This window comes from Nematocida major, assembly GCF_021653875.1.
Source record: "Nematocida major strain JUm2507 chromosome Unknown 2412, whole genome shotgun sequence".
Taxonomy (NCBI): Eukaryota; Fungi; Microsporidia; genus Nematocida; species Nematocida major.
The window spans coordinates 44275-54538 of NW_025952939.1; the positions used below are offsets into that span (position 1 = coordinate 44275).

The 10264-nt window shown below is 49.7% G+C and overlaps 5 protein-coding genes across 5 annotated transcripts; 4 read left to right on the plus strand and 1 right to left on the minus strand.

Annotated features, from left to right (window-relative positions):
- Positions 1 to 201: 201 nt before the first annotated feature.
- Positions 202 to 999, plus strand: NEMAJ01_1945 (uncharacterized protein; the record flags this gene model as incomplete). Its single annotated transcript, XM_047915783.1, has 1 exon — positions 202 to 999. One exon carries the CDS (start codon positions 202 to 204, stop codon positions 997 to 999), a length of 798 nt encoding a protein of 265 aa, XP_047771740.1.
- A 407-nt stretch (positions 1000 to 1406) lies between these two features.
- On the plus strand, positions 1407 to 4142 carry NEMAJ01_1946 (uncharacterized protein; the record flags this gene model as incomplete). The annotated part of the gene is made up of 1 exon (XM_047915784.1): positions 1407 to 4142. One exon carries the CDS (start codon positions 1407 to 1409, stop codon positions 4140 to 4142), a length of 2736 nt encoding a protein of 911 aa, XP_047771741.1.
- Positions 4143 to 4764: 622 nt separating this feature from the next.
- On the plus strand, positions 4765 to 6486 carry NEMAJ01_1947 (uncharacterized protein; the record flags this gene model as incomplete). The annotated part of the gene is made up of 1 exon (XM_047915785.1): positions 4765 to 6486. One exon carries the CDS (start codon positions 4765 to 4767, stop codon positions 6484 to 6486), a length of 1722 nt encoding a protein of 573 aa, XP_047771742.1.
- A 294-nt stretch (positions 6487 to 6780) lies between these two features.
- On the plus strand, positions 6781 to 7605 carry NEMAJ01_1948 (uncharacterized protein; the record flags this gene model as incomplete). Its single annotated transcript, XM_047915786.1, has 1 exon — positions 6781 to 7605. The coding sequence occupies one exon, from the start codon at positions 6781 to 6783 to the stop codon at positions 7603 to 7605; it is 825 nt and encodes a 274-aa protein (XP_047771743.1).
- Positions 7606 to 8657: 1052 nt separating this feature from the next.
- Positions 8658 to 10264, minus strand: NEMAJ01_1949 (uncharacterized protein; the record flags this gene model as incomplete). The annotated part of the gene is made up of 1 exon (XM_047915787.1): positions 8658 to 10264. A coding segment is annotated over one exon (1607 nt), but the record flags the coding sequence as incomplete, so codon positions are not given.

A 10264-nucleotide genomic window follows, 5' to 3' on the forward strand; every position in this document is an offset into this window, starting at 1 on the left:
GTGCCTGCATATTTCTAAATTACTCAGAAATGGCGCATAGAGCGCAAATATAGCTGCTAATGCAGATGAAAAAAGAAAGGGGTGCGGGGCGTCATTAAGCACAGAAAAAGAGAAGAAGTTTTCATTTAGGCTGCTTGCCGGTGGGATGCAAGCATGCGATTCGGGTTAACTGCAAAAATATTTTATTTGATTCTTCCCTGTATGAAAAGGTTGCCAAATGAAAATCAGCAGACGGAGATCACGCCTCTCGCACGTCGGGTTATCGACCTAAGGAAGGATCGGCCTGATATATTCCCAGAAAGAACAAAAACACTAAAGCAATACATTATAAGGGCGTGGATTTCCGTCAAAGACTTTTTCTTGGCAGTGATTGGCCTTTTTCGAACAGGCAAGGAGTTTGACACGACAGAAGTTGCATGCTTAAAGCTTATAATAGAGGAAGCAATTGCAGTGAAAGAGGAAAAACTGCGCAGACTAAAAGAGCACCATGCAGAAGAGAATGAAACGGGCAGTAGTAGCCAAAGCATGCCTGCCCACGATGTGCTCGTGGCAAGCAGAAGCAATGGGGCCGTGGAAATGGAGAATTATTTCGCCATAAACGCCTTGAAAGCCACAGCAAAAACAAGAATCGATGCACAGTGCCTGGAAATGATGGAGTCCTCGGTGGAGTTTGATCAAAGAAAGGAGGCCACGCAGAAAGAGATGGGCATCCGAATGCCCAAGGCCCATAACACTATAAAAAATGTGTTTCTGGCGCTGTTTGTTATTGCCCATGTTCTCTTGGTTTCGCTGTGGATATATTTTGTCTTCTACCACCTCTTAATGTCAAAGGTAGATAAAATCGACTTTGACGCCATAGAAAAAAAGAACAAACACTACAGCGAAACAATCATGCGGTACAAAAGCCTCTACACAAAAGGGGAAGGGCATAAAGAAGCAGAAGACTATTATAATGCGTACTACGTCAACCCGGGGAAGGGAGGGTTACCAAACCCATAGCCTTTATTTACACGCCAGCCACGCTATATCAAAGGCTGCAGACGGATGCATTTATACAGCCCCAAAGCAAGCAGGCCCGCGCTTGAAAAGGCACGGCTGAGCAAAGAACCCCATTTGTTGTCCGAATCCAGCGGTGCATCCAACTAAAATCACCAGCATCAAAGGGCTGCACAGCCGCAGCGCCAACTATTGTTTATGCAGACGCCCTGGGCCAGACGCGCGCCCTGCCGGTGCCCATAGAATCCAGCATTTAGATCCTGCGCACACATGCAGCTTTTTGAAGGACCGGCGGTTGCACACTATTTGACACAGTTTTCGGCCTTTGGGATGGTTCAGAGCATTGACATTTGTGATGGTGATTTTATAATTGAAAATAAAAGGCAATCTGCAAGGCCTAAAGTGCAAAAATGTTTTTATCGGGTTACATAAAACTGCATGCGTTTTTGTGGCTGCTTTTCCATTCTTCGAGGGCAGGCGCCACTCTTGATGCTGCTCGAGTGGATGGCAGCCCTGCAGTGTGCATTGAAAAGCTAATTGTGTGTCCTTGGTCGCCACTTGGCACGCTCCAGGACGAAATATGCGCGCAGCTGAACTTTATAAGCTGTCTAAGAAGCATGTCCTTGCATATAAAAACAGAGTACCTATACAGTATATCCTCAGACAAGACCCTGGAAAAGGATTCTGCGTGCACGCGGACTGGAGACGCCGACCAAGTGTATCCGCGCGAGGTTACTGCATGCGCGGAGGCGGAAGGCAGCGAGCACGACTCGTACATCCGCGAGTACTACACGGTGCTTATACTGCTTTTTCCGTTGGTTGATTATTTTGGCAACCCTATTGAGTCAGCACATAGAAGTCTTTTTACGCAGTTCCTCCAAGAAGAGTGCCAGGTTGAGCAAAAGTGCTACATTCTGGCGTCGCTTTTTCTGCTGAGCGAGGGCGTGCACACTCCCGTAGAGGTCAGCGAGAAGCGCCTTGTTCTGTGGCAGGACTGGTCTAGGAAAGCTGCAGCGCTTGAAATAAGCCTGATCGGCATGGAGGTGCGGAAAAAAGCCGAAATTTTCCGGATTGTCAACTTCTTTAAGGAGTACACGAAGATGTGCGAAATGCCCACGACCAAAGAGGAGTTTGAAACTGGCTGCTTTTTGGAAAGCCCGCAGTTTCTTATACGGGCATACAGGCACCACTGCATTGCGGATAAAGAGGAAATGGCTGTTTTCTTTAAATGCGTGCACCGGCTCCTTGAGGATCTGTGCTCTGCTAGCTTGTGTAAAAGCAGGCCCTGCAAAGAGAAGCAGCTGCTGGGCGAGTGGTTTCTGCCAGAAGAAAGGCAAGAGGAGGGCGAAAAGTACTTAGAGCCGTTTCTGACCGTGCAAAAGGCCGTCGACAACGCAGGCTGGTTTTCCTACAAATACGCAAACAACAAGCTGCTAAACATGTGGGCGGTTCTCCAGAAGCAGGCGCCCAGGAAAAGAAAAGAGAGCAGGCCCGTCTTTATTTCTGCCGAAAACGCCTTGCTAATGCTTTTGTGCTGCCTTTCCTACGATCCGATGGCCGAAAGGTACTGCATGGAGAAAAATCTGGAGAAGTTTGCCAAAGACAGAAACATGGCTACCCTGTATGACTTCTTGGCGAATGCGAAAAAAATCCTGAACTCGTCAAAGAGAATTGCAACAACAGATCATGCGGTGCTGAACTTTTTCAATCAATGGTGCAGCCTGGTGTGGTACTTGCCAACTCAAAAGGTTTCGTATTGCTGCCCCAGCAGAGTCCAGCTGGGACTTGGCATTCTGAACTTTTTTTACGCGCTTGAGTGCTTAACAGGAAATCTGTTTGCAGAAAGCAGGGCTCTGGATACGCTTGCAGAGAAAGCGCGCATGGCAGGACCGCTGAGCGAAAGCCTGCGCTCGGAGCTGGAGGCGTATATTAGCCAGCTTTTTACAGCTCTGTCTATAAATAAGAGCCTGAAGGTGACCCTAAACCCCGTCTGGAAGGAGATGAGCCGGGACGGGCGGCCGGAGCTGTATGGAAAGCTAGTCTTAATGTACACGTGCCAAAACAGCGTCATATCGCAGGGCATGTTTATTGAGTTTACGCCCGAGCGGTTTAACATAGGCGCGATGCCCGTGGCTATACATTACTCTGGCGAAAAAAACGAGCCAGCTCAGAGCTTGCAAGACAAATATAGAAGCGGCGGCACGTTTTCAGGCTGTCTTTTCGCACACTGCTTAGATAGAATTTCCTACTGCTTTGCCAAACAAAGCAAGGACACAGATTTTACTAAAGACGTAGAAGAAATAGCTGAGCAAGTGGCAAATAAAAACCACTCCGCTCTGAACAAGCTGTTTTTGATGCGGCATGTAAGAAGCCCCTCCAGCTTTGAGCATGTTTCCATGACATTTTTTGCTTATGCGAAAAAGAACGAGTTGCAGCTCACCAGACTGCACCCGTTCGTCCGCTTTCTCTCGAACGCTGCAGGGCTTCTACTGGCTGGCCGCAAGATTCCGCTCAACTGGCTGCATGCTGCAATCTTCACAGGGTACTTTAGAAAAGACCTGTTTCCGAATATAAATGTTGCGTCTGAGTTGTACTGCTGCCTGTTCAAGGATTCCGCAGGCTCTTTTTTGACGTTCGCTGAAAGCTTGCCTGAAAGCCGCGCCTGGATAAAAGACGCCATCATGGCGTACTTCAGAGAATACAGAAGGAAAACAAAAGACCCGCTTGCCAAGTGCCATCTTTTAAACAGCAGCGCCAGCATCGAAAAGATATTTGCGTGTCTTTTCTTCGATAACTCTGCAGAAAGCGCCAAAGAGCTGTCTGCCCTCCTTTTGAAAGAGAGCAACGATGACCCATCCTTCACTACAAAGCACCTGGTAGACATTCTCTGGTTTGACCTTGCACTTAAAAACAAGAGCGAGCAGCTGCCTCTACTGATGGAGCTATACACTGCAATCGACCCGAAGTCTATCTATATAAAGGAGAAGAAGAGCTTGCATTACATTGCGTACACCCCGCAGAATGCTGAGGGTATGTGCAAATACTTAGAAGAAAACATGTCTGTGCTAGTAAAAACGGGGGGAGGCTGCAAAAAATACGCGCGGCTGCTGAGCCTTGCCCGGAAGAACATACTGCGCAGGTCCTAGCCCAATCTGCTAAAATCGTGCGCGGTGCAGCTGTCGGGGTGTCTTGCCTTTTCCCGTATAAAATGCTTGCAATTCAGAGCTTCGTAAACAAGTCTACAGTTCTCTGCGCCGGGTATTATTTGCATGTTTGGAAAAATAAAAGCGTACACTTTCGTTTTATTTCTTTTGTGTTTCGTGGGGAATAGGCGCATACACAAAATGCACATCGACAGAATATATCTGAAGCCGTCGAATCCAGTGCTCAGGCTTCTCTACAGGCCAGATCACACACCCAGACAATTTTTGGAGTTTAATTCGCATAGCACTGCTGAGCGGCCCAAAGCCAGCGTGCAAACTATTGTAACGTCTTGGTCAGGTCGGGTGCACGATCGTACTGCAAAGGGCTTTTCTAGCCAAGCCTGTGCGCGCTGCCAGAAAAGCCTCTGGTGATTACTGGCCAAGAATGGCCGAAAGTGCGCCTAAAACAGCTGCATCTTCTTGGTGCGTGCAGGCGCATTCCTGAAAACAGTTGCACAAGTGCATGCGAAAGGGAAAAAAATCAGGCTGTATGGAGTATTAATCCGCATGTTCTTACATAGGACATGTTCTGCGTATAAATAAACTAATTTTTCTGAAATATTTTATGAAAACCAACCCGGCCAGCGGAAACAACATTGCGCAGTGGATAATATACAGCAGCGCGATCTCTGCGGTTATCTATGGGATGTATAAATACCTCAAATACGCCCGGGTGACCCCAGAAGGCCTGAAAGACGAAGGAAATTTCCTCTATTTAGAAAAAGACTATCAGAAGGCCTTGCAAAAGTACAGCGAAGCTCTTGCCCTTATTGAAGAAATGGGGGACCGTGCAGATACCGAAGTCGCCAAAACAAAAATCAAGGTGCTGAATAACATAGGGCAGGTGCACTTTATAACAAAAAACTATGCGCAGGCACGGGAATACGCCGAGAAGGTGCTGAGCATTCAGCCTATCCACTACAACAGCTTCAAGCGCCTCGCAATGCTGGAAGAGCTTGGGCAGGGGCACGGAGGCACGAAGGGGCTGTCCATTTTGTATGCGTTTCTTATTGTCCAGAAGCACTTTGGCTATCAGAAGGAGCGGAAGAAGGCCGTCTCTGGAAAGAGCGAGGCAGAGCCCAGCACGATAAGCGCGCAGCAGGACCCGGGCAAAAAGCCTGCCGAGGAGGAGAAGCTGGAGGCTTCCAAGTGGGACAAAGTTCTAAGCAGCAAAATAGAGCAGCTGTCCCAGCAGAAGGCGTCTGAGATAGAGGTGAGCGAAGACTTTTCTGTGTCCTTCGTGAGGCTGGAGGAGCTTCTGTGCGGGTTCAACCGGACGCTGTGGAGCGAGTGCTTTGGAAGCCCCGCAAAGGCCGACAGAAGGCTTCTGAAGTGGGTCGAGGAAAAGGACTACATGGCAGTGGTCAAGCATCTGGACTCGACCCCAAGAGAAAAATGCACGAGCAGGGGCCTGTTTGTTGCAGGGTGCATACGGCACATCCAGGGCAAAAACAGCGAGGCTGTCATGCTCTTCGATCTCGTGAACAATCCATTCGGGGAAGTTCTCTCTCTTTACATCCAGAGCGTATGCAACATGGCAGGCGGCGTGGAAAAGGAAAAGCTTTTGAAAGTTATGAACAGGAAAGACCCGATCATAGAGATGTATCTTATACAAATGAGCATGAAGACGGGGGCGTATCCAGGCGAGTACTTGGCCAACCTCATAGACATGCAGAACAAAGAGATTATTTCGCACCCGTTCATAGTGAACATAAAGATGCAGTTTACAATGGGAGAGCACAAAGAGGCGCAGAAAACCTTCAACAAGGCGCTTTCCCTGTTTCCGCAGGATGTGAACCTTTTGTGTGCAGGAGTTGAGATGCTTTCTGCGCGGATAGAGGAAATAATGTCCACCGACAAGAAGGCAAGCAGCGAAGGCATTGAGGCCAGCGCAAGCTGCAGAGAAGAGTACGCCATGCTCACAAACACGCTTTCTCTCTTGGCGCAGAAAGAGTTTGCAAACTCCCCGCGGAGCGCCTTTTTTAGATACATAGGGTACAACACGCTACGGATGAAAGAGGCTGCAGGTCAGGCGCTGGACCAGGCGGTTTCTCTGGACCCCTACAACAGCATACTTCTTATCCAGCAAGGATACGCGAGAATAGACGCTGGCGACGCCTCAGGCCTCGCACTTTTTGAGCAGGCGGCCAAACTGTCAGGCGAGTCCGCAGCCGAGACGTACAAGCTGCTGTACACCTTCAAAAGCATATATTTGCTGCAGGAACACTTTCCGCACGTGGCCGGGCTGGCCTTGGTGAACAAAGCCGGACAAAGCAGCCATAAATAAATTTGTACACTCTTCTATGGTAATAGAACTAGTTCGATTTATTGAATATTTTCCTACGCACAGAGCTCTTTTCAGCATGCAATTTCTGGTAATAGGCTTGAAACCCCAAAAGCCGCATTTCATGCATTTTCTGGCGTTGAGCGCCCTCCTGCATGTGCGGCAAAAACAGGGCGCAAGACGGAAGCATCTGCTGCAAGGCTGTGCTTGGCGCATCAATAGATTGGCGCTTGCCCGTGAAATCAGAGTGATATCCGGGCAGTATTCTCTATTAATTTTAGCACAAACTTCAAAAACATGTACATTGTAGACCGGCTCAAGTACGAGTCAATGAATCACTGGCACACAAAGAAGCTCTGCTTTTTTCGGTTCCTCGCAGGAAGGCCGGTTGAGGAGGTTGCAAGAACGATGCGCATACGCCCCCAGCACCCAGTCAAGGCTGCGTGCGTAGTCGCTTTCTACCACCAATACAGCATATGCCCAAGAACGAGCACGCACGATGCAGACACGTGCCCACTCTTCCTGATATTCAACGCTTCAAACAGAGCATTTTCTGTCTTTCTTCTAGCTTCCTACCACATTATAACTCCCCTGGCAACCACGATGTTTGCCATCCTTCTCCTGAGCAACTTGGCGAAGGGCTCTGCGAGTGTGCTCTACCTGGGCTTGCTTGGGTCGTACGGAAAGTTCATGGGCTCCTGCCTATATAACATGTTCTTGCTGATGTGCACCGCTGCTGGGGCGCAAAAGATGCTGGAAATTCTGAACCAAGGATACACTCGTCGCCTCTGGGGGTTTGAGGTCCATGAGGACTTTGGCGTCTGCATGTTCTACGTTGAGCTGCTCATTCTAGCCCTGGTGCAGGCGGTTGGCCTTAACTTCTGCATTATTTCGGGGCTAAACAAAGCCCTGCACTTTCTGTACATATTGTGCATATGGGCGCTCTATTTCTTCGCTGTTGGAGTAGCAGCAATTGAGTTTGGAGGGAAGGTCTTTGACCTGAGGCAAAAAGGACACCTAAAACGCTGGGCAGTTTTTCTCTTTGGTGCATGGTTTATGCTTTCAACCGCTTTATTCTTAGGGCTTGAGTCGTACCTGGGCGAGAGAAGGGTCTCCGTCTAGAAAGATGCAACCCGAGAAAATCCCCACAACACGCAGGCATACTTAAAGCAAGCCGCATAGCAGTTCTTCTGGCCTCTTTCTACTCGGCTTTCCAGAAACAGCAAACCCATGCTCCTCTACTATGCTTGCTCTCGCCATTCTCAAGGCCTGCCTGCCCCGACTTTATTTTGCAAGTGCAGAAGAGTAGTTTGCAGAAGCACCCAGAAGCAGCAGGAAGAAAGGTGATGATGAGAAGAGGTTAAAACATAAAGGAGCAGCATCCTACTAACTCCTTACACCTAGCAGCCAGCCAATCAGGCTGCTGATGATTTCTTTATCGGGCTGTGGACGGGGCCCACGTGCAAGTGAGGACAAGAAGTGCCGAGTGATCGGACACTCCGACTAGTAAATATAGTATAGGAGTGAGGAGTCTCTTACACTTCCTGCCTGAATGTAAAAAAACATTCTGTATTTATAGACGAGAATTTACCATACTGGGACAATGCCTGCATTTGGAAATATATTTCTTCCAGAAGCTTCTAAAACCTGCTAAATGCAGGAAATGGGGAATTTCCGGAACTTTTATTTCTCCAAAATTCGAAAAAATAAAGAAAAAGTCCCCCGCAGCCGCGTTTTCAGGCACCCTGCACCAAATTTTTTCAATTTGTTTTTTCGAGACCACGCTCCGGGCAAATGCGCGAAAAGCCCTGTACAGTGGCACACGGCGGAAAAACAAACTGTGAAAAGCCTTGCAAGAGCACGCCTGCGGCAGAGGCCGACTGGCTCGGGAAGGGGCCAAATTTCAGGATTTTCTGCTGATTTTCTGCAGGAAGGCACAGGCCAGGCATGCAGCAGTGCTCGGGAAGGGCTGATGTGTGCAGCGCATGCTTTCTGAGCACTGCCGCGTCGTCTCTGGTGCTGAGACATTTTCCATAGAATGGCATGCATGCAGAAGGAAGAAGAGGAAAAGGAGAAAAAAGAAAGAGGCTGCACGCCAGAATAAAGAAAACAGCCCGCGGGCAGAAGACAAAGGTGTTTGCACTTGCTTTTATTTAGCCGCAGAGATCTGCTGTTCAGGGAATGCGGGCCACTTTGTATAAAACCCTTTTGTATGCTATTACGTCCTCGAGGTGCTTTTTGTCTGGGAGGTCGACCAAGTGCATGAACTTGTTCAGCATGAACTGCTCGTCCGAGAAGGCAGATCCTGCCTGCTGGATGCAGCTCTCCTTGGACAGGACTCCGCGAACATACATGTTCAGGAGGAAGTACAGGTACTCCTCCAGGTGCTCCTCCGGCTTCTCCCTCTCCTCCTTCTTTCCGTAGAGTATGCCGTGCGCTGCGTTTCGGATTCTCTTTATGCGGTTCGCCTCGTCTGGGACTTCGCTGAGGTAGTATCCTGCCAGGAAGAGGTACGCCTCCTTCTCGGAGACATTTGACATGTTTGCAAGTGCAGTCCGCACCGTGGGAGAAAGTTTTTCTGGGAGCGGGTGCTTGGTATAGAGCGCTCGCAGCATGCTAGACTCGCTGCAGCGGAAGCCCTCCCGGACGTCCTCCTCCCGCAGCGCATCCATTTCCAGCAGGAGGCATGCAGCATTGTATGTGCAGTCTCGGTCTCGCAGGCTGGAGACAATCTCCTCGAGGCCCTCGCTGCTGTTTATGCGGAACAGAATGTGCATCTTCAGAATCTTCTCCTTTGGCGTGTCTTCGCTTGTTGCGACAAATGGGTCTGTTTCCAGCTTTATTGCGTGTGTCTGCAAAAGAAACAAAATGCACTCGAGAGCTTCGGTCTTGCTGCGCGTCCCAATGTAGCTGCTCATGCTGTTTGCGATCTTCTCCACGACCGGAAGCGCGAGCAGCTCCTTGCGCATGCTCGCCAGCTCCTTGAGCGCGCAGAGGGGGAGAAACTCCAGCACGAGCGCTGCCGTCTCCAGAAGGCTGCAGTTGACAGAGGCCTGCAACAGCCTGCACAGGCGCGAAAAGAGAAGGGGGAAGTTTCCGTGCGTCTCTTCAATGCCCTGCCTGTTTTTGCAGAGAACTCTAAAGCAGTGCACCAGGTCGCTCTCGGAAAAGGTTCCTGCAGCCTGCCTCTCTATGGAGACAAGCGCAGAAATGGCAGCGCCAAGAACGACCGGACTCTTCTCGTCGAGGGCCTGCCGGATTGCGCATGTCTTTGTCTCCCGGAACGCGGCAAACAGAGCAGGCGCTGCCAGGAGGGCGGACTTTCTGATGATGTCGGAGCTCGAGCAGAAGCTTTTTTCAATTTCGTACGAGAAGTGGTTCAGGAACTCCGGGTCCTTCACCTTGGATATAAAGTCAAACGCCAGGGATGTTTTCAGCGCGTGCAGGGGTGTTCTGTACTCGAGGTCTCCGCTTATTTCCTGCTTGACTGTGTTGACGGCCAGGATGAGGAGGCTCGAGTCGCTCCGCAGGGAGCGCAGAACAAAAGAGTATGCAAGACACTTCACCTCAATGGCGTCGTGCCCGATCAGGCTGAGAACCTGCGGGAACAGCTGGGCCTTTTCCTTGTACGAAATGCTTTTTGTGGACATTATGTGGAAGGCCTTTATGATCAGCCTTTTCTCGCCCGAGGATAGGCTTTCCTTGGCTCTCTGCAGGGGCGACTTCTCTGCAGAAACTGCATTTTCTATAAGGGCTCCTGTCAGGGTGTACATAAATGGCC